This window comes from Somniosus microcephalus, chromosome 9 (genome assembly GCF_052327205.1).
Source record: "Somniosus microcephalus isolate GS21.2 chromosome 9, FLI_Smic_1.0, whole genome shotgun sequence".
Taxonomy (NCBI): Eukaryota; Metazoa; Chordata; class Chondrichthyes; order Squaliformes; family Somniosidae; genus Somniosus; species Somniosus microcephalus.
Window position 1 is genome coordinate 117,647,658 of NC_140995.1, and position 23,097 is coordinate 117,670,754.

At 43.4% G+C, this 23,097-nt stretch overlaps 1 protein-coding gene across 5 annotated transcripts in view; it reads left to right on the forward strand.

Moving 5' to 3' along the window:
• enpp4 (ectonucleotide pyrophosphatase/phosphodiesterase 4) overlaps positions 1 to 23,097 on the forward strand; it is an 87,630-nt gene that overhangs the window by 43,326 nt on the left and 21,207 nt on the right. For 3 of the 5 annotated variants that reach the window (XM_085997071.1, XM_085997068.1, XM_085997072.1), the window contains exons 3-4: positions 4,532 to 4,718; positions 6,864 to 7,756. In XM_085997071.1, the coding sequence (XP_085853197.1) occupies positions 6,928 to 7,756 (829 nt within the window). In that variant the 5' untranslated portion in view covers positions 4,532 to 4,718; positions 6,864 to 6,927. The remainder of the gene's footprint in view (positions 1 to 4,531; positions 4,719 to 6,863; positions 7,757 to 23,097) is intronic. The other 2 variants (XM_085997069.1, XM_085997070.1) reach the window with 2 other exon arrangements.

Consider the following 23,097-nt stretch of genomic DNA (forward strand, 5'->3'; position numbering starts at 1 on the left):
AAGGGTGCTTCCCAGTACAAAATGCGCTTTTGCCCTTGCGACAAGAATAATCAGATCGGAATCAAATTGCATTTTAAGCTTTACTGTAGCATGACTCACAGAAAGAACACTAGAAATTAGTGCCAACATAACTACACCAACAGCAGTTCCTTCATGATTGAATAGCTACGATCCTGGAAATGCAGATGTAAAGGTTGCTACTGATCACTTTAAATATATGTGCACATTAAATGCCAATGTATTATTGTAAACTGAGGGACAGGTATATAAATGATCCCTACTTTTTTTCTCCTGTAATGCCTTGAAGGTGCTAGGGTCGATTTTTAAGGTCATCGGCACTGATTATATGCAAATATAGAATTGGTGCAGGGGAATCCAAAAATTGGGGGAAGCAGAATTTAGACAAGCAGGTCGATTTTTCTGAATTTGTGGTCCCAGTAGTTAGGATCCGTACCAAGGTTCTTCAAGGTAGTTGCTTAAAATTTTTAATTTTCTTATCTTATTTGACTAAGCTTGCAGCCCAAGTTAAGTGACTCTTCTTACTGATATTCCTAAAGCTCTCTTTGCTGTAATTTAAGCCTGGCAGGTCAGACCAGATGCTGACGTGCGGTGGAATCGTGTTACCTGCAATAGGTGAAAAAGCTGCTCATCAGACTATAACATTAACTGGGAAAGAAAATTGGGCTGTGGAAATCATTTATTATTCTATTATCTGAATTCTACCTGGAATTAGTTGACTATATCAGGATTGTTTTTATAGAATGTGTTCTATTGTGTTTCTGCTTATTTAAATTTATAGTTTCAATTCTTTAGTTTTTGCTATTTTTTGTCTTTCTGTTTGAGCTCCTTTAACTTTCCCCCCAGCTTTTGTGGTTTGCTCACTTCTATTATCTCCAGAACATAGTTCCTGTTTTACAAATAGTCAGTGGTTGGCAGTTTCTCTCTTCAGATGCTCATGGAGCTGTTGTATATTTCTGACATTTTCTGATTTTGGAGCTGCAGGTTTATGTTTAAATATCTAGTTTTTTTGTAGCACCTACACCTAGAGACACAGAAACATAATGGTATATTTTAAGGTTACTTTGCAGACATCAGATGTTTGTATTTCAAATCAACATGCAGCACCTGTCCTTTCTAGCCCTGAAAGAGGAACACTCGTACTATTAAATTTGTTAGTTCTAATGCTGGCAGTAAAAAAAAAAAAACTACTGCAGAGGATCGGAAATTATGACAGGCCAGTCTAAACGAGAGCATGTTTATGATATTACCAATGCATGGCCCAGTTTCCTTATTGTGTGGTGCGGCAACAATTAAGAGACAGGCCTCGTCTCCAGCTTCTTTGAATGTCCAGTATGATTTAGTTTACTTGGTTAGGTTGGGACTCCAACTACATGACCTGATGGGGAAATGGAGCATATTTATTGCAAAGAAAAATCAAGTGGAAATTGATATGAATTTACCAGTTAAGGGAAGGGGTTGTGATTTTAGTTTTTGAGATAATACATGATTGCTACAGTGAATTAAGTTTGTTCATTTGTTTGAAAGTATTGTGAATTGCTAGCCACAATAAACCTACTACAGTATTAGCAACTTTGAGGAAATCCCATTTTGTTTTAACCTACCCAAAAACACTCTGGATGATCTGTCAGAAGTGTCCCTCTCCAAGTACAATGTAGTAATCAATACTTGCACATCAGGGTCTTTTTGAAATATGCTTTGGCCCCAGCATTAATGGGGAGGTGAGGGGAGCATGGTACTGCGGGTAAAAGCTATTTTTATGCCGTTCATGCAGTACTTATGTTGCCCATATTTCCTCCTACTAATAGATTGCTCAAGGTGAGCCAGAGGATGTGGTGTTTTATAACAATGGGGTGCATGTGCCATGTAGGGGACAACATTAGAGTCATTGATTTACACTGCCTGAATAAATCAATTTCCATTTTTATTAAAATATATTCTACAATTTTTGTCTAGTGCTTTGGGTATTGAATGTCACAACTCGGTCCATTATTTTGTGAAAACTGTAAACTAGTAGCCTTTATATTCCTTTTATGTATTTAATTTATATCCCTTACCATTTTTAATGCAAAGAATACACAGCAGGATGCAACAGTTAGAGGTATTTAGCAGTACTGGGGAGGGGGAATAAGTATTGGCTGCTCTTGGTAACACTGGGGAATGGTTCTGGAGTTTGGCAGCACTCGGGTGGGAGTCCTGGAGTTTGACATTACCGTAATGGAGTTTGGCAGCATGGGGTATCCTTTGATCTGGCATTACTGAGGAGTGGGAACCTGAGATTTGGTAGAACTATGCAAGGCAGAGCTGATATTTGCCACAACCGGGTTTTGAATGTGAGGTGGAATTCCTGGTGCCTGTCAGCAGTAAGGGGAGTGGGGAGGACACAGAACTGGCAGGATAGGCTTGGGGGGGAATTCCATGTGCGGCAGCACTGATGTGTGACTTTCTAAGGGATCTCTGTAAAATTGAATTTGGCATTTTGTGATTGTTTTTTGTGATATTTCCATGTGTATGTCTGTCACTGGGTGTGAGTGAGTGTAACTGACAGCTGTTAGTGATTAGAATGGTTATATCTTCTAAATGTCAATATAACAAGCGATACCAGGTGAAATAATTAGAGACTGTTTGCTTCAAAATGCAACTTTTATTGAAAATCAAATCAATTACAATGAAGAAAAAAATAAAAACACAAAATGCTGTTTTTATTTCAGATTTCTAGCATCTGCAGTATTTTGCTTATGTAACAATGAAGAAAGACATCTTCTCTGAGCTTAATGCTCTTCATGATGTTTTTAGAACACAAAATAAGTGTAATCTAGTTTTTTTTTTACACACACAGCCTCTTTGATTAAAAAAGAGTCATCCTGCTTAAAAAGAAACAATGGGATCCATTTTCACTTCTATTGCCTAGTGTCAAAATGGGCTTGGTAACCTTACTGCCCCGTTAGCGCCGACAAATAGGCTGGCAGCATGTCGAAAGGGACCACCGCTGGGCGCCCAAAGCGCCTGCCTGTTTCAGACAGTAGACCCAATGTAATATGCAAATTTGGGCCCCAGGCCCTCAATTGCCATTTTAGTTTGAAACTGGTCAGAGGTGGCGCCATGCACACAGGTGATGGAACCGAATAAGTCGAGCCAAGGTCAGTTTGGAATTATTTTTATGAGGCCTGGAATGAGGGCGAGGCCTTGAAGTTAATGCTTTAGATTAGCAATGGAGAGGAACAAAAATAATCTGGGCCGCTGTCGCCTGAGGACCCCTACCCACCGTGATCATGATCCTTCCCCCACCCTTACCTTGCTGGCAGCCGGGATGGCCTCCTATTGGGAGGCATCAATCTGGCGAGCTACATCGGGACGCCCATTTAGCGCACAGCAGCTCACCGGCCCGATGCTAATGAGCTTAAAATAAACACGCAGTCTCTCGCTTAATAAAACACTGCCGCTCTGCTGAAAGGCAACACACAAGTCCAAGCCCAGACTTTAGAATGAGGGTGAGGCCTTCAAGTTAATGCTTTAGATTAGCAATGGAGAGGAGCAAGGAACAATCTAGAGTGGAACTTCTAAACTGGAATAGGGCTAACTTCAATGGGATGCAAAAGGATCTAGCCAGGATAAAACGGAACCAAAGACTGACAGGAAAAACTGTAATGGAACAATGGATGATCTTTAAGGAGGAGATGTTCCAAGTACAGGCTAGGTACATTCCAACAAGAGGGAAGGGTAAGGGAACCAAAGCAAGGGCTCCTTGGATGACGAGGGAGACAGAGAAGATGATGAAACACAAAAAGAGGGTGTATGATGCATGTTAGGTGAATTCTTCAAGGGAGAACCAGACCAAATACAATAAGTTGAGAGGGGAAGTGAAGATGAATATAAGAGTGGCAAAGAGAGAATATGAGGGTAGAATGGCGGTTAACATAAAAGGGAACCCAACAATCTTCTACCTGCATGTAAACAGTAAGCGGGTAGTAAGAGGCGGGGTGCGGCCTATTAGGGACAAAGAAGGTGATATATGCTTAGAGGTGCAGGACAAGGCTAGAATACTCAATGAGTACTTTGTATCGGTGTTTACTAAGGAGGTGGATGCTGACAAAATATCAGTAGAAGTGGAAAAGGTAGAAGCAATGGAAGGGGTGAAAATTGATAGACAGGATGTACTAGAAAGGCTGGGTATGCTTAAACTGGATAAGTCACCTGGTCCAGATGGCTTGCATCCCAGGTTGCTAAGGGAATTGGGGGAGGAGATAGCGGAAGGGCTTGCCATAATTTTCCAATCTTCCCTAGATGCGGGGGAGGTGCCTGGAAAGTGGCAAATGTGACACCATTGTTGCAGATTTGGAGCTTTATCTCCATCAGCCTTTCAGAGCACAATATGATTCTGAGCTTCTCGAGACAGCTTGCTATTTTCTCAAGATAAGATCTTGCCTCATCGCAGATGACTCTTATGCAATTCTGTTTTACTTTGCAGCTATGTAAAACTATCTACGTCCTCTAATTATTATCTCCTTGGCAGGACAGGATGGAAACTTACACGAAAGAAAAGTTATGAAATATGCTGATCTGTATACAGAATATAAGTGATGTTGTTTTTAACAAGGAGACACCCAAAGCTATCTTCCCTATGTGGCTGTTTCACATAAACGGGACAATGCCTATTCAGCTAAGAAATTGTGGAGCAGTGCCTTGACCACAAGACAAAGGTTAACAGTGCTGCATTAATATTTCAGTTTTGATAACTTTAATAGGCTCATTTTTCTGATGGTCAAATGGATCTCGTAGATTATAGAAAGTGTATTGATATGATAGACTATCATAGAGTCATAGAGTTATACAGCACGGATAGAGGCCCTTCGGCCCATCGTGTCCGTGCCGGCCATCAAGCCCTGTCTAATCTAATCCCATATTCCAGCATTTGGTCCGTAGCCTTGTATGTTATGGCATTTCAAGTGCTCATCCAAATGCTTCTTAAATGTTGTGAGGGTTCCTGCCTCCACAACCCTTTCAGGCAGTGAGTTCCAGACTCCAACCACCCTCTGGGTGAAAAAGTTCTTTCTCAAATCCCCTCTAAACCTCCCGCCCTTTACCTTGAATCTATGCCCCCTAGTTATTGACCCTTCTACTAAGGGAAAAAGCTCCTCAGTATCCATCCTATCTATGCCCCTCATAATTTTGTACACCTCAATCATGTCCCCCCTCAGCCTCCTCTGCTCCAAGGAAAACAAACCCAATCTGCCCAGTCTTTCTTCATAGCTGAAGCGCTCCAGCCCTGGTAACATCCTGGTGAATCTCCTCTGCACCCTCTCCAAAGCGATCACATCCTTCCTGTAGTGTGGCGACCAGAACTGCACACAGTATTCCAGCTGTGGCCTAACCAGTGTTTTATACAGCTCCATCATAACCTCCTTGCTCTTATATTCTATGCCTCGGCTAATGAAGGCAAGTATCCCATATGCCTTTTTTACCACCTTATCCACCTGTTCCGCCGCCTTTAGGGATCTGTGTACTTGCACACCCAGATCCCTCTGCCCCTCCGTCTTGCCTAGGGTCTTACCATTCATTGTGTATTCCCTTGCCTTGTTAGTCCCCCCAAAGTGCATCACCTCGCACTTTTCCGGGTTAAATTCCATTTGCCACTGTTCCGCCCATCTGACCAACCCATCTATATCGTCCTGCAGACTGAGGCTACCCTCCTCGCTATTTACCACCCTACCAATTTTTGTATCATCCGCGAACTTACTGATCATACCTTTTACATTCATATCCAAGTCATTAATGTAGACCACAAACAGCAAGGGACCCAGCACCGATCCCTGTGGCACCCCACTGGCCGCAGGCTTCCAGTCACAAAAACAACCTTCGACCATCACCCTCTGCCTTCTGCCACTAAGCCAGTTTGTATCCAATGTGCCAAGGCACCCTGGATTCCATGGGCTCTTACCTTCTTGACCAGCCTCCTGTGCGGGACTTTATCGAAGGCCTTACTGAAATCCATGTATACCACATCCACTGCGTTACCCTCATCCACACACCTAGTCACCCCCTCAAAAAATTCAATCAAATTAGTCAGACATGATCTTCCCTTGACAAAGCCATGTTGACTATCCCTGATTAATCCTTGTCTCTCCAAGTGGAGACTAATTTTGTCCCTCAGAATTTTTTCCAATAATTTTCCTACCACTGATGTTAGGCTCACTGGCCTGTAGTTCCCCGGTTTTTCCCTTCTTCCCTACTTCCCTTCTTACCAAGATACTTTTACGTTTATTTATAGGAAAGGGTACAATAATTAAACTCAGTGCTATGTATGACTGATCTATTTGTGCTACAAACTGTTAACTTAGTTTTGATAAAACTAAAAACCACATTTTGAAAGTTCCCAATTCAGCATAAATTTGCAGATATTTTCTAATGTGCTATAGCAGAGAAAATGGAGTTGATTTTTCCTAGCTCTTTTGGAAGTGCTTGAAAACATTGCAATATTTTCTATAGTTTAATTTTAACTGCTTATATAGTTAGTAAAACTCTAATCTTCATATGCAATTCACCCCTCTAATATTTGGTTCCAAATGATTTATTTGAGCAAATTGTGCCTTACTGGGCCAGTAGCCTGAACCTTTTTGTTTCGTAATGTGTGATACAGAGACAGATATCATAGCCTTGGTACTGTGTTTGTCATTGATAAAAGATGATCTCCCAAATGCTAGTAGGAACAGAAGATGTTGTCACCCTGAAACCCTTTTGTTAATATATTTTTTCTTTAAAGACCCAGTTGGAAGTATGAGGTGTTGACAATCACATTTTTTATTATCGCTGTATCTGCCATTTAATGACTGTCTTGTATTTTTTAGTGTACCAAGTTGGCCTGCCAGAAGATCTATAAGACAGTGGAAGCTTTCAGAAAACTATCCCGCAATGCACAGTTTCTGGGTTTATTTCTTGGTATTTGTATCTGGATTCCTTGAGTGCCACTGTAATAATGCAACAAGCAACTCGGAGGTTAGATTACTTCTCGTGTCCTTTGATGGATTCAGGGCCGATTATCTTCAAGATTACGAATTTCCTAACCTTCAGAAAATGATTGCTGATGGAGCCCATGTGAAGCATGTAACAAATGTGTTTGTTACCAAAACCTTCCCAAATCATTACTCCATTGTCACAGGCCGCTATGCAGAAAGCCATGGTATTGTGGCCAATCAAATGTATGATGCAGCCACCAAAAAGAATTTTTCAATCTTCGCAGATAAAGATGAATTTTGGTGGAATGAGGCCACACCAATTTGGATAACTAATCAGCAACAAGGGCACAAGAGTGGTGGAGGAATGTGGCCTGGTACTGATGTGTCAATACACAATACAACCCCTTCCTATTACTTGAAATATGACCACAATGTCACATTCAGTAAGAGAGTTGACCACATTATAAAATGGTTTTCCAACTCAACAGAACCCATTAATTTTGGTGCATTGTATTGGGAGGAGCCTGATGCCACTGGACACCATTATGGACCTGACAGTCAAGAACTGGTCAAGATGTTGAAGGAAGTGGATGATCACATTGGCTATTTAATTGATCAACTTCAAAAGACTGGACTCTGGAACACAGTTAATGTAATTATCACCAGTGATCATGGGATGGCACAATGTTCTGTAAAGAAAGTTATAGAACTGGATAATTGCATTGGACGTGGTAACTACACTCGCGTGACTTACTCTCCAGTAACAGCTATATTGCCCCATACAAGTAAGTAGTAATAACTATACAGTATTGACTGGTCAACTCCAGACTTAAGTTGTTTCTAAAAAGTCATGAATGAATTTGAGTATAAGAAGTTGAACTTGATATTCTCAACTACAGGTTTTCAAACTTTTCTATAGAAACATAGAAGATAGGAGCAGGAGTAGACCATTCAGCCCCTCGAGCCTGCTCCGCCATTCAATGCGATCATGTCTGATCATCCAAATTCAGTACCCGGTCCCTGCTTGCTCCCCATACCCCTTGATCCCTTTAGCCTTAAGAAATATATCCAACTCCTTCTTGAATATATTTAATGTATTGGCCTCTACTGCCTTCTGTGGTAGAGAATTCCACAGGTTCACCACTCTCTGGGTGAAGAAATTCCTCATTTCTGTCCTAAATGGCCTACCCCTTATCCTTAGACTGTGACCCCTGGTTCTGGACTCCCTGACCATCGGGAACATCCTTCCTGCATCTAGTCTGTCCAGTCCTGTCAGAATTTTATAAGTTTTAATGAGATCCCCTCTCATTCTTCTGAACTCCAGCGAATACAAGCCCAATCAACCCAATCTCTCCTCATACGTCATTCCTGCCATCCCAGGTATCAGCCTGGTGAATCTTCGCTGAACTCCTTCCATGGCAAGAATATCCTTCCTCAGATAAGGCGACCAAAACTGCACACAATACTCAAGATGTGGTCTCACCAAGGCCCTGTACAACTGCAGCAAGACATCCTTGTTCCTGTACTCGAACCCTCTCGCTACGAAGGCCAACATGCCATTTGCCTTCTTAACCGCCTGTTGCACCTGCATGCTTACCTTCAGCGACTGGTGCACAAGGACACCCAGGTCTCGTTGCACTTCCCCTTCTCCCAATCTATTGCCATTCAGATAATAATCAGCCTTCCTGTTTTTGCCACCAAAGTGGATAACCTTGCATTTATCCACATTATATTGCATCTGCCATGCTTTTGCCCAATCACCCAACCTGTCCGAATCATCCTGGAGTTTCTCGGCATCCTCCTCACAGCACACACGCCCACCCAGCTTTGTGTCGTCTGCAAATTTGGAGATATTACATCTAGTTCCCTTGTCTAGATCATTAATATATATTGTGAATAGCTGGGGCCCAAGGACCGATCCCTGCGGTACCCCACTAGTCACTGCCTGCCACACGGAAAAAGACCCGTTTATTCCAACTCTTTGCTTGCTTTCTGTCTGCCAACCAGTTCTCTATCCAAGTCAATACCTTGCCCCCAATCCCATGTGCCTTAACTTTACACGCTAATCTCTTATGCGGGACCTTATCGAATGCCTTCTGAAAGTCCAAATACACCACATCCACTGGTTCCCCCTTATCTATTTTGCCAGTTACATCCTCAAAAAATTCCATATTAGTCAAGCACGATTTACCTTTTGTAAATCCATGTTGACTTTGTCTGATCCTGTCACTGTTTTCCAAGTACTCTGCTATTACATCTTTTATAATGGACTCTAGCATTTTCCCCACTACCGATGTCAGGCTTACTGGTCTGTAATTCCCCGTTTTCTCTCTATGTGGGGTCCTCCTCAATATCGTAATTTTTGAACAACAATATGTAGCTACTCAAAGAAAAACTATCATAGCAGAAAATTCATTTTATTAGCATACACTAACCAAAATATATTAGTAAATCAACAAATAGAGGAACATGATAGGCAGAAATCAACTTCATAGACATCCTTTCATTCCCTCATAGACCCCAGTTCAAAAATTACGTCCTAATCCAAATAAGAATTGAAATTTAGTAATAGTCTCTTGATACCTTAATTCTAATGCAGATACCATTAACTTAAAATGCTAATGCTTCTGATCATGTTCCAATTATTAATTCTTCATTGTGGATACATTGCACATAAACTACATGATAGCAGTGCATGTCAGAACAGAACTATTCCCATGGACTGAAATATCTATAAGATATTTAAAAAAAAACTGGCATGTGCTACGGACCAATACTGATCATTTGACCTTTAACATTGTGACACTTCTAAATGGTCTTGTTTGTCAATGGTGATCATATGACCATTTCTATTCCTGGCAATCTGATTGGCTGTAGCTAATCCTGTTACTAATCTGTTTGTTCCATAGAGTCATAGATTTATACAGCACAGAAAGAGGTCCTTTGGCCCATCGTGTCCGCGCTGGCCATCAAGCCCTATCTATTCTAATCCCATTTTCCAGCAATTGGTCTGTAGCCTTTTAAGCTATGGTGTTTCAAGTGCTCATCTAAATGCTTCTTGAATGTTGTGAGGGTCCCTGTCTCTACCACCCTTTCAGGCAGTGAGTTCCAGATTCCAACCACCCTCTGGGTGAAAAAGTTTTTCCTCAAATCCCCTCTAAACCTCCTGCCCCTTACCTTGAAACTATGCCCCCTGGTTATTGACCCCTCTAGTAAGGGGAAAAGTTCCTTTCTATCTACCCTATCTATGCCCCATATAATTTTGTACACCTCAATCAGGTCCCCCCTCAGCCTTCTCTGCTCTAAGGAAAACAACCCCAGCCTGTCCAGTCTCTCTTCATAGCTGAAGCGCTCCAGCCCAGGTAACATCCTGGTGAATCTCCTCTGCACCCTCTCCAATGCAATCACATCCTTCCTATAGTGTGGCGACCAGAACTGCACACAGTATTCCAGCTGTGGCCTAACTAGCATTTTGTACAGCTCCATCATAACCTCCCTGCTCTTAAATTTTATGCCTCCGCTAACGAAGGCAAGTATCCCATATGCCTTTTTAACCACCTTATCTACCTGTCCTGCTGCCTTCAAGGATCTATGTACATGCACACTAAGGTCCATCTGATCTTCTGTCCGCCCTAGGATCCTACCATTCATTGTTTATTCCCTTGCCTTTTTAGTCCTCCCAAAATGCATCACCTCACACTTTTCAGGGTTAAATTCCATTTGCCACTGTTCTGCCCATCTGACCAACCTGTCTATATCGTCCTGTAGCCTGAGGCTTCCCTGCTCGCCATTTACCATTCCACCAATTTTCGTGTCATCTGCGAACTTGCTGATCATACCTCCTACATTCATATCTAAATCATTAATGTACACTACAAACAGCAAAGGACCCAGCACCGATCCCTGCGGTACACTACTGGACACAGGCTTCCAGTCACAAAAACAACCTTTGACCATCACCCTCTGCCTCCTGCCACTAAGTCAATTTTGGATCCAATGTGCCAAATTGCCCTGGATCCCATGGGCTCTTATCTTCTTGACCAGTCTCCCATGCGGGACTTTGTCAGAAGCCTTACTGAAGTCCATGTACACTACCCTCATCCACACAACTAGTCACCCCCTCGAAAAATTCAATCAAATTGGTTAGACATGATCTCCCCCTGACAAAGCCATGCTGACTATCCTTGATTAATCCTTGCCTCTCCAAGTGGAGATTAATTCTGTCCCTCAGAATTTTTTCCAATAATTTCCCTACCACTGATGTTAGGCTCACTGGCCTGTAATTCCCTGGTTTATCCCTACTACCCTTCTTGAATAATGGTACTACGCTAGCTGTCCTCCAGTCCTCTGGCACCTCCCCTGTGGCCTGAGAGGTTCTGAAAATTTGTGTCAGAGCCCCTGCAATCTCCTTCCTTGCCTCACACAGCAGCCTGGGATACATCTCGTCTGGGCCTGGGGATTTATCCACTTTTAAGCCCACTAAAAACGCTAGCACCCCCTCCCTCTCAATACTAATTTGTTCAAGTACATCACAATCCCCCTGCCTGATTTCTATGCCTACATCATCCTTCTCCATAGTGAACACAGATGCAAAATATTCATTTAAAACCTCACCCACATCTTCCAGCTCTATACACAGATTGCCACTTTGGTCCCTAACGGGCCCTATTCTTTCCCTGGTTATCCTCTTACCCTTAATATACTTATAGAACACCTTGGGATTTTCCTTTATTTTGCCCACCAGTATTTTTTCATGCCCCCTCTTTGCTCTCCTAATTTCTTTTTTAAGTACCCCCCTGCACTTTCTATACTCCTCTAGGGCTTCCACTGTTTTTAGTCCTTTGTATCTGCCAAAAGCCTCCCTTTTTTTCCTAATCCATTCTTGTATATCCCTTGACATCCAGGGTTTCCTGGGCTTGTTGGTCCTGAAGGGATAATTACTAGTCCTAGCCCCTTTAGGGCTACCCCGGATCAGGCGTATCCCTCAGACGTTCACTTTCAACTAAAGTTTGAGGTAGCCGAATCCTAAAGATGGGTCTAATTGGGCCTAAAGGTCCGGACTATCTCTCCCTAAAGGAAAGGAACAACCTGAAAAGGTTACCATCCTCCAGATAGCACTTTTAATAAGTTTAGCTAGACTGTTATGTTCTGGATATTATGAGGGTCCGGAACACTCCCCCAGAATTCTGCAACTCCTCACCAAAGAGTGTACAGAGATTGAGTTTGCGAGTTTAATACAGAAGTATTATGTGAGACAATTCTAAAAATATATAGATTTATTAAAGAACGGACATATAATTTACAGTTGGTGAGTCAATCGCAACATTAACAGTTCCAAAAAAAGAAAACTTACAATTCTATTATCAGAAGAACCTACTCTCAAATCTTAACTTCGCTACAGTTTTACAGTTCTTAGTTTTATTCAGGATATCCACCAAAATCAAATACAGTACCTTTGATCCCCAAGGTACTAAGAGTTGGAGACTTACAGAGCTGGCTCTGAAGCCGAGAATCACTTTGCCCCTTTAAGCGAGTCTACTATCCCATTCGAGAGTTCAATATTTATACTCTTTTCCAGTGGTCTTTCCTTTAAGGTTTTCTGCTAATGTAAGCTAATTATCTCTAGTCATTTTTCTGCTGACCCCTGAAATTCTTAGTCACCTCAGCTGGTAGCACTACAGAACCATGTCTCTCCTTTAGGTGTTCTAAGTTTATCATAAAAAACGGTGTAACAGCAGGTGCACTTTACTTGGTATAATTTTTATGAAGGCAGATGTTTGTTACTTTTATGTGCTTCTTTACGAGGTGTAAATTAGAACACCTTAGACAGGGTGAACTATTGTCTTGGTTGCCAAAGGTTCAGACTGTCAGGAGCATTTAACCTTCTGTTTCAATAAGGTTATTGATTCAGCGTCAACTATCTTCTCTCAATAGCCAGAATGCTACCACAGCTTCTCCATCGTTCGGTCTCTAGATTTCCAGACCCAGTTTGTCCTGTTTTAATAAAGCCAGAATTCTTTCATGGAATGGTGTATTTTTCTGAATAGGTTATATGGCTTATTCCTTCACAGTCCCACCCTTGACCTTTACGGGAACATGTTGGCGTTGTACTTTCTCTATTTCCTTTCTGAAAGACTCCCACTGCTCTGATGTGGATTTTCCTACAAGTAGCTTATCCCAATCCACTTTGGCCAGATCCTGCCTTATCACATTAAAATTGGCCTTCCCCCAATTTAGAACTTTTATTCCAGTCCATCTTTGTCCTTTTCCATGACTACCTTAAATCTCACCGAATTATGGTCACTGTCACCAAAATGCTCTCCTACTGACACTTCTCCCACTTGCCCGGCTACATTCCCTCGAATTAGGTCCAGTACCGCCTCCTCTCTTGTAGGACTTTCTACATGCTGGCTCAAAAAGCTCTCCTGGATGCACTTTAAGAATTCTGCACCCTCTAAGCCTTTCACACTCTGACTATCCCAATTAATATTGGGGAAGTTGAGATCTCCTACTATTATTACCCTATTATTTTTACTCTTCTCTGAGATTTGCCTACATATCTGTTCCTCTATCTCCCCTGACTGTTTGGGGGCCTATCATACACTCCCAGCAAAGTGCTTGCCCCCTTTTTGTTTTTAAGTTCTACCCGTATGGCCTCATTAGAGGAACCTGCTAAGATATCATCCCTCCTTACAGCAGTAATTGACTCCTTGATTAATATTGCGACACCCCCTCCTCTTTCATACCTCCCTCTGTCTCGCCTGAAGATTCTGTACCCCGGAATATTGAGCTGCCAGTCCTGCCCCTCCCTCAACCATGTCTCTGTGATAGCAACAATATCATACTCCCATGTGTTCATCAACACCTTCAATTCATCTGCCTTACTCGCAAGACTCCTTGCATTAAAATAAATGCCATCCAGCCTTGCCATACTCCATTCTGCAGTTACATATTTGCTCTGCCTTCCACGCTGACTTGTTTTTTCCTCTACAACAGTACTAGCAAACCTCCCTGCAAGGATGTTGGTCCCGTTCCGGTTCAGGTGCAACCCGTCTGACTTGTACAGGTCCCACCTTCCCCAGAAGCAGACCCAGTGATCCAGGAAACTAAAGCCCTCCCTCCTGCACCAACTCTTTAGCCATGCATTCATCTGCTCTATCATCCTATTCCTATACTCACTAGTACGTGGCACCGGGAGTAATCCAGAGATTACAACCTTTGAGGTCCTGCTTTTTAATCTGCTACCTAGCTCCCTAAATTCTTGTTGCAGGACCTCATCCCTCTTTCTACCTACGTCATTGGTACCAATGTGAACCACGACCTCTGACTGTTCGCCCTCCCCCTTCACAATGCCCTGCAGTCGTTCAGTGACATCCTTGACCCTGGCACCAGGGAGGCAACATACCATCCTGGAGTCACATCTGCGGCCACAGAAACGTCTATCTGTTCCCCTTACGATAGAATCCCCTATCACTATTGCTCTCCCACTCTTTTTCCTCGCCTCTGTGCAGCTGAGCCACTCGTAGTGCCATGGACTTCGCTCTTGCTGCATTCCCCTGAGAAACCATCTCCCCCAGCAGTATTCAAAATGGAAAATCCGTCGGAGAGGGAAATGGACCCAGGGGACTCCTGCACTACCTTCCTAGTTCTTTTACTCTGTCTGGTGGTCACCCATTCCCTGTCTGCTTGTGCACTCTTTACCTGCGGTCTGACCACCTCGTTAAAGGTACAATCCACGAAGATCTCAGGTTTGCGGATGCTCCAGTGACTTCAGCCGCAGCTCCAGCTCTGAAACGCGGATTTCGAGTAGCTGCAGCTGGAGACACTTCCTGCACATGTGTTCGTCCTGGACACCAAAAGTGTCCCTGACTTCCCACATAGCACAGGAGGAGCACTCCACGCAGCCGAGCTGCCTGCCATGTCCTAACCTTAACTTACTCCCTTTAAATTAAAGAATATTAAATACACTAGGGACCTTACTTCACTTTAAACACTACTTACTCTAAACTAGAGACCTTACTTTTAATTCAATAACTGGCCTGTAGAAATACTCACCAGGTCCTACTTACCAATCAGCTCCTTCCCTGGTTGTGGCGTCACTTTAGTGGTTTCGCAGTTGTTGTTTGACTGCTCCCGCTCTCGGACTCTTTTCCAACTCGCAGCACTTCTCTGCAGCGCTCCTTTATGGCTGCTCCGCCTTCTCTCGGGTCCCGCTGCCACTCCCACACAGGTCTGCCTCCTCCTACCATGTTTGACTGGTAGGGCTCTGAATCCATGCTGGTAAAGGCAAGCTATGTGGGTTTGGTGGTTCAGTTACTTTGGTGTTTATACAACATTTGCTTATTGGTGAACACACTCAGCAGGTCAGGCAACAAAGATGCTGCCTGACCTGCTGAGTGTTTCCAGCAGTTTTTTGTTTCTGTTTCAGATTTCCAGCATCTCCGGTATTTTTCAATTATTGGATGATTGATCCCTAACAACCCAATGATAGTGCTAACTGCACGCAAGAATCATTGTAATCAGCAGGCAGCACATTCTCCCTGTATTGGTAGTCTGCACTGCATGCTTGTTTTCAGCCAACACCCAATTTCTTGGCCACGATGTTTGAATTTAACAAAATTTAAGACATTTAATGCTCCCAATTTATATTGACCCAAAAAATCCTGTAACCACTCAACGAATGGTGCCTACAGTTAGTTAGACTTGCCCTTGTCCGTTTAATCGCCATGGTATTTTGCATGGCAAGTTGCTGGAAGTGCGAGATGGAAAGGGTGCGGCACCCTCTACATGGCACCTGGAATCTGAGTGAACAGGGCAAGCAACTATGTATCTCCTTAACCAATCAGATTGAAGGATTGTGAAATGAACAGCACAAGGTCTGAACAAGGAAGTGTAAATTAGAGTGGATGAATTCAATGTCAAATCAGATCCAGGAGAGAGAAAAAAAGATTGGACTAAGAGAGAGAAAAAAGCAGAAGAATTTAAAAAAATTATTTTAATTAAAAAAATAAATTTCAACAATTAAAACCTGAAGGAATGAGACTCCACACTTGTAATAGTTACTTCTCAGTGCCAGAGAGGTTGACTGGCAGTAATTAACACTTATCATGTCGTTATAAGGCTACTTAGACTTGAATTGACTTGACTTAACTTTCTGTGGTGAGTTTACTTTGTATCTACCATGCAAATACAGCAACTTCACGCCACCCAATGCATATCAATGGGGAGCCAGACAGCGAGATGCAAAGCTAACAGCGGAGCAGCGCAACTCCAACAGCAACGTCTCGATTTGTATGTTTAATCATTCATCTGCCCTCGCTTGAAGTTGCTGTGGCATTTGCACTTAAATCAAATCAAATCAAATCAACTTTTATTGTCATTGTTAGTGCACAAGTGCAGTACAACGAAATGTAGGCTTGCGGCTCCCGAGAGTGTACATTTAGATTAAGACATTTAAACATTCAACATACATTTGGCTTGTAATACATTAACATAAACATAACCATAATAAAGTGCATTGGCAGATGTGCAGGCTTTAGAGTTTATTTGTGGAGTTCAGTAGGATGACAGCCCTGGGAAAGAAGCTGTTCCTAAATCTGGTCGTACGGGTGCGAATGCATCTGTAGCGTCTCCCAGATGGCAGGAGGGCGAACAGACTGTGGCTGGGGTGGGTAGGGTCTTTGATGATGGACCGTGACCTCCGTAAACAGCATTTCTGGTATATGTGCTCTATGGTCGGTAGCCGGGTGCCGGTAATGCGTTGGGCAGTTTTGACTACCCGCTGCAGGGCTTTCCGGTCATCGTAGCTACAGCTGCCATACCATACTGTGATACAGTTTGTCAGGATGCTCTCTATTGTGCAGCGGTAAAAGTTAGAGAGGATCAGGGGTGACAGGTTACATCCCTTCAGCCTCCTTAGGAAATATAGGCGCTGCTGGGCCTTCTTCACCAGAGAGGAGATATTGAGGGACCAGGAGAGGTCTTCCGTGATGTGGACTCCGAGGAACTTAAAGCTGTTAAAACTTAAAACAGCGACGCTATTAGCCCCACCATTATTTTGACGGGAATTTTTGGTCCATTGTGTTTATATTTCTGCAAGCAATAAACAGTTAAAATTCCTCTGTGGTGTCACTTTGTCATTACCTGGTCATATCTTTTTGTGGTCATGTTGTTACAAAGGGCCAAATGTAGCAGTTACCATAAACTAACAATGAGATTGTAGGCCCCGATGATAAACTCTATTTCCAGTTCCAACTCCAGTTCTGACGAAAGGTCATCGACCTGAAACATTAACTCTGTTTCTCTCTTCACAGATGCTGCCTGACCTGCTGAGTATCTCCAGCATTTTCTGTTTTTATTTCCGATTTCCAGCATCCGCAGTATTTTCTTTTTGATTAAATTCTATTCCTTTGACTTTCTCCCAGCCACAATCTCAGGCTGAACTGAACAGTTTACATTCTTGACATCCTATTGAACCCTATAGGTATCCTTGTTCCACATTTAAGTCCTGCTCACTGAGCACCCTGTCCTTGTTGACCTGCATTGGCTCCAAGTTCCCCAAAGCATTACATTCAAAATCATTGTCTTTAAATCCCTCCATGGCTTTGCCAATCCCTCCATGGCTTTGCCCACCCTATCTGTGCAATCTCCTCCATCCCTATAAACTCCCAGATGCTCTGTTCCTCTGACGCTGGCCTTTTGTTTATTCCCCTTACCATTAGTGGCAGTACCTTCCGCTGCCTGGGTCCTACTCTCTGGATTTTACTGCCTAAAGCGCTCTGATTCTCCAGCAGCCTTTCCTCCTTTTAAAATGTGATTCCTAGCCCATCTGCTTGACCCAGCTTTTGGTTCCCCCACTCCTGATCTTTCCCATCCGGGCTGGGCATTTGTTTTCCTCATACCTGTCTGTGACATACCGTGGAAAGTTATTTATATATTAAAGGTGCTATATAAATTCAAATTGCTGCTGCTGCAATGGTCCCAGATCCAGTCTGCTCCTGCTCCCATGAATGGACCCTGCCTGCTCCTCGGCCGTGACCACAGTATATCTCTTTCTGGTTCAAGAGGACCTGCAGTCATCCCGTGAAAAGAAAACAGGATTGAGGCAAGAAATAGGAAAGGGAGGAAAGAGGAGTGGGAGAAACAAAGAAAAGTTGAGATTTAGGAGATAGTGGCAGAAGAGAGAAGAATCCAAGCAATCCAGAAAGGGGAGGAGAGAGAACAAATCAGAAAAGGAGAGAAAGTGAACCTGAAGATTGGGGGAGTGAGAGAATTATGAGGGAGGAGAAAAAACTGATGAAAAAGGGAAGGTGTGAATGAGAGAGGAGAGAGCCACAGAAGGGAAATAAAGACACAGTAAAGGGAAGGAGAGGAGAATGACGCATGGAAAGGAAGGAGAGACTTTTCTCTGACTTAATCAGTATCCTTAGTTAAAGGGGTGTGAGAAGGTGAGATTTTATTGATGGCCCCAGTTGTAAAAAGTTTTGAGAATTGTTGAACTAGATTGTTTTTGCTCATGTTTATTATCAGGGATGATATATGAATGAGCCTCAAAGAAACGTGTGCTTAAAAATTATAAAAATAAAATATATTTTTACTTGAGCTTCTAGATTTTGCTCCATCCAAGTTAGGTGTCCACTCCTTTTATAGCACAACCTGATGCCGATTCTGGTTGTGCAACTAGAATATCTGCTCTGACTTAGTTGATTTTATTGCCTTCATTGGTGTAGCCATGGCAACTCCCATAGCTGTTGCCTGGTGCACCTATGTAGAATTAGGTCGATCCACAGAGGCTTCAATTTTCCTTTTATTATGGAGCAGATCTTTGGTACAGACATCAGGAGGAAGCAATAATAACTGCTAAATCCCTGTATCAACACAAAATCATACATAAGAACATAAGAAATAGGAGCAGGAGTAGGCCATTCAGCCCTTCGAGCCTGCTCCGCCATTCAATGAGATCATGGCTGATCATCTGCCTCAACTCCATTCACCGGCCCTATTCCTTGATGCCTTTACTAGTCAGAAATCTATCGACTTTTGTTTTGAATATACCCAATGACTGAGCCTCCACAGCCCTCTGGGGTAGAGAATTCAAAAGATTCAGTACCCTCTGTGTGAAGAAATTTCTTCTCATCTCAGTCCTGAATGGCCTACCCTTTATCCTGAGGCTGTGGTCCCTGGTTCTAGACTCCCCAGCCAAGGGAAACATTTGCCCAGCATCCACCCTATCAAGCTCTGTAATAATTTTGTATGCTTCAATGAGATCCCCTCTCATTCTTCTGAATTCAAGAGAATACAGGCCTAGTTTACTCAATCTCTTCTCATACGACAGTCCCGCCATCCCAGGAATCAATCTCGTGAACCTTCGTTGCACTCCCTCTATGGCAAGTATATCCTTCCTTAGGTAAGGAGACCAAAATTGTACACAGTACTCCAGGTGTGGTCTCACCAGGGCCCTATATAATTGGAGTAAGACTTCTTTACTCCTGTACTCAAATCCTCTTGTAATGAAGGCCAGCATACCATTTGCCTTCCTAATGGCATTTTGCACCTGCACATTCACTTTCAGTGACTCGTGTATAAGAACACCCAGCTCCCTTTGAGCATCTGCATTCCCCAATCTTTCACCATTTAGGAAATACTCTGCCTTTCTGTGCTCTCCAATTGGACCCACTCCCCTGATTTTTCTCCTTAACCCAGCATTTTTTTCCTTTTCAAGTACAGTATTCCCTTTTGAAAGTTACTATTGAATCTGCTTCCACCATCCTTTTAGGCAGTGCATTCCAGATCATAACAACAAGATGTATAAAAAAAAATTCACCTCCTCTCCACTCTGGTTGTTTTACCAGTTATCTTAAATCTGTGACCTCTGGTTACCGACCCTCCTGCCCGCGGAAACAGTTTCTCCTTATTTACTCTATCAAAACCCTTCATAATCTTCCATAGAAAAAAAGCGTGAAGTGTCATCTCAGCAAATGTCCAAACTATTATGTCCGTGTATGATTGAGACACGGACAGCAGGAGTTGAACAAAACAAGTCTTTACTGAAAGGAATCAATCGGGAAACTGAAACTACAGAGGCTTACTAGCGCCTTTTATACAGGGGTGGTCACTGCCGGTACTGCAGTCTGAGACCAGTTATTCTCTTAAAGGTACATACACAACAATTCTTCCCCTTTTAGATAAACAGTACATAACATTCATTTAACAACTAAATGATAACTAATTACAATCACAATTACGGTTGCTAGATACATTGGTTAAGTTTAAGCAATTATAAGCTCAGTCTTTGAGGAGGCTTCCTGATTCTGTCTGGATAACGCCTCTTTGGGGTATCAGGTTCCTCTGGCAAGGTTGAGTCGGGATCAATGTCGTTGTTTGGTTCATCTTCCAATATCACCGATTCTGCGGTAGCTGCAATTGGTACGTCGATTTCATTACCAGGTGTATCAGATCATGGTGTGGAGTTGACGTTTTCCAGTGACTCTAGAATCTGGTCAGCATGGCGTCTTACAATCCTCTCTCCAACGTCCACGGTATACATGAGAGGTCCTTGCCGTGTACAAATCGTTCCTGGCTGCCATTTCTCGGTGCGGTAATCCCGGGCCAAAACTGGTTGACCTATCTTAAAACTCCTGGTCGGCCTTTCATTCATATTCTGAAACTGCCTGTTCTCCACATCTCTTCGGACGTTTGGCTTAACCAAATCCAAGGGGCATCGTAGTCTTCGATTGAAGAACATCATGGCTGGAGTTTGGTTGGTAACCGCATGTGTCGCATTCTGGTAGGCAAACAAGAAGTTGTCCACCTTGTGTTGTAGGGGTATATCTTCATTACACATTGCCTTGATAGCCTTCTTGAATGTTTGAACAAACCTCTCGGCCAATCCATTAGTGGCTGGATGATATGGGGCAGATGTGTAATGCTTAACACCATTGTTCTTTAAGAACCTCCGGAACTCTTCAGACACAAACTGTGGTCCATTGTCAGAGCAAATCTGTTCAGGCAGCCCATTCCTGGCGAATATGGTTCGTAAAACTGTGATAGTTTTTTCCGTGGTGGTTGAGGACATTTTTATTACCTCTGGCCACTTTGAATGTGCATCCACCGCAATTAAAAACATCGAGTCCATGAAGGGACCAGCAAAATCAATGTGCACCCTTTGCCATGGGGATGAGGGCCACTCCCATGGATGTAGAGGAGCTTGTGGTGGGGCGTTTTGGACCTTCTGGCATCCTGCACAGCTCTTGGTCATCTCTTCGATTTCTCTATCGATTCCCGGCCACCACACAAATGCTCTGGCTAAGTTCTTCATTTTTACCCCACCCAGATGACCCTCATGAAGCTCATTGAGCACGCTATCCGTCAACTTAGGTGGAATTACTACTCTGGATCCACACATCAAGGTTCCTCTGCACACTGACAGCTGTTCTCTTCTTGGCGAGAATGCTGGCAGCAGTGGTTCGCCATGTGCTGGCCATCCCTTCACCGTTAAATCATAGACCCGTGATAGTGTCGGGTCATTCCGTGTTTCCTTTTCTATGTTTGCATTCGTCACAGGGAGACATTCGACTATGGTTGAGTGGAATAACTCCATTGGATTCACTGCAAGGTCGTCTTCTTCCACCATCGGCAACGGTAGGCGTGACAATCCATCAGCATTCCCATGCTGTTTAGTTCCTTTGTACTCGATGTCATATTGGTGTGCCCCTAGGAAAAGGGACCACCTCTGCAGCCGTTGCGCTGTCATTATCGGTACGCCCTTCTGAGGGTTGAAAATGGAGACGAGGTTGATGATCGGTTAGTAGAGTAAATTTTTGACTGTGCAGGTAGTGATTGAACTTCTTCACCCCCCACACTAGGCTGAGGGCCTCTCTGTCAATCTGGGCGTAGTTACGCTCGGCAGAAGTTAACGAGCGTGACGCAAAAGCTATCGGCCTCTCTAAACCATCAAGGAATTTATGTGACATTACCGCCCCAATGCCGTAGGGAGATGCATCACACGCCAGTCTGATCGGCAGTGCTGGGTTGTAGTGAGCCAATACTTCTCTTGAAGTGATTAAGTCCTTACTCTTCTGAAAAGCCCGCTTACAGTCATTGCTCCATTTCCATGCTACTCCCGTTCGTAGCAGGGTGTTCAGTGGGTGCAGGATTGTCGACAAATTCGGCAAAAACTTATGGTAGTAATTCACCAATCCGAGGAATGACCTCAGTTGCGACACATTTTCAGGCGCTGGGGCCTTAACAACCGCTTCAATTTTGTCAGGGGACTTATGTAACCCCTCTTCATCAATCATGTGGCCACAATACGATATCTGTTTCTTAAAAAACTCGCACTTGGGGCGGTTGGCTCGTAGCCCATGTTCCTGTAGTCTAGTGAGCACCTGTTCTCGGTTGTTAAGGTGTTCACTGTCATCTTCACCTGTCACTAGGATGTCGTCCAAGTAACACTGAGTCCCCGGAATCCCTTGCAGGACTTGTTCCATCACTCTTTGCCATATCGCCGGAGCTGATGCTACTCCGAATACCAGTCGATTATACTGGTAAAGACCTTTGTGAGTGTTTATCGTGAGATACTTCCTAGAGGATTCTTCAACCTCCATCTGCAAATATGCTTGTGCTAGGTCAATTTTTGTAAAACGCTTCCCTCCAGACAGTGAGGCGAAGATGTCTTCTATCCTTGGAAGAGGATATTGTACTGTGTGAAGGACTGGGTTCACCGTCACCTTGAAATCCCCACAGATGTGAACCTTCCTTGGCTCCTCAGACTTATTGCTTAACGTTTTCTTCATGACAGGAATGATGGGTGTCGCCCACTCGCTCCAGTCGACCTTAGACAACATGCCTGCCTTCTCCAGATTCTCCAGCTCTGCCTCGACGGCTGGGCGAATTGCATATGGTACCGGTCTTGCTTTGAAAAACTTGGGAATTGCATTCTCTTCTATTTTTATCGAGGCGGTTACGCCTTTAAGCGTGCCCAGTTCTTGTTGAAATACCTCTTTGGCGTTAGCTAAGATTGTTGACAATCGTCCAGGAGTGACGTCTTCATCTTTTTTACCGTCCACCGTTATTGCACGAATGGAGTGCCAATCTAAGCTTATCTTCCTGATCCATTCACGTCCCA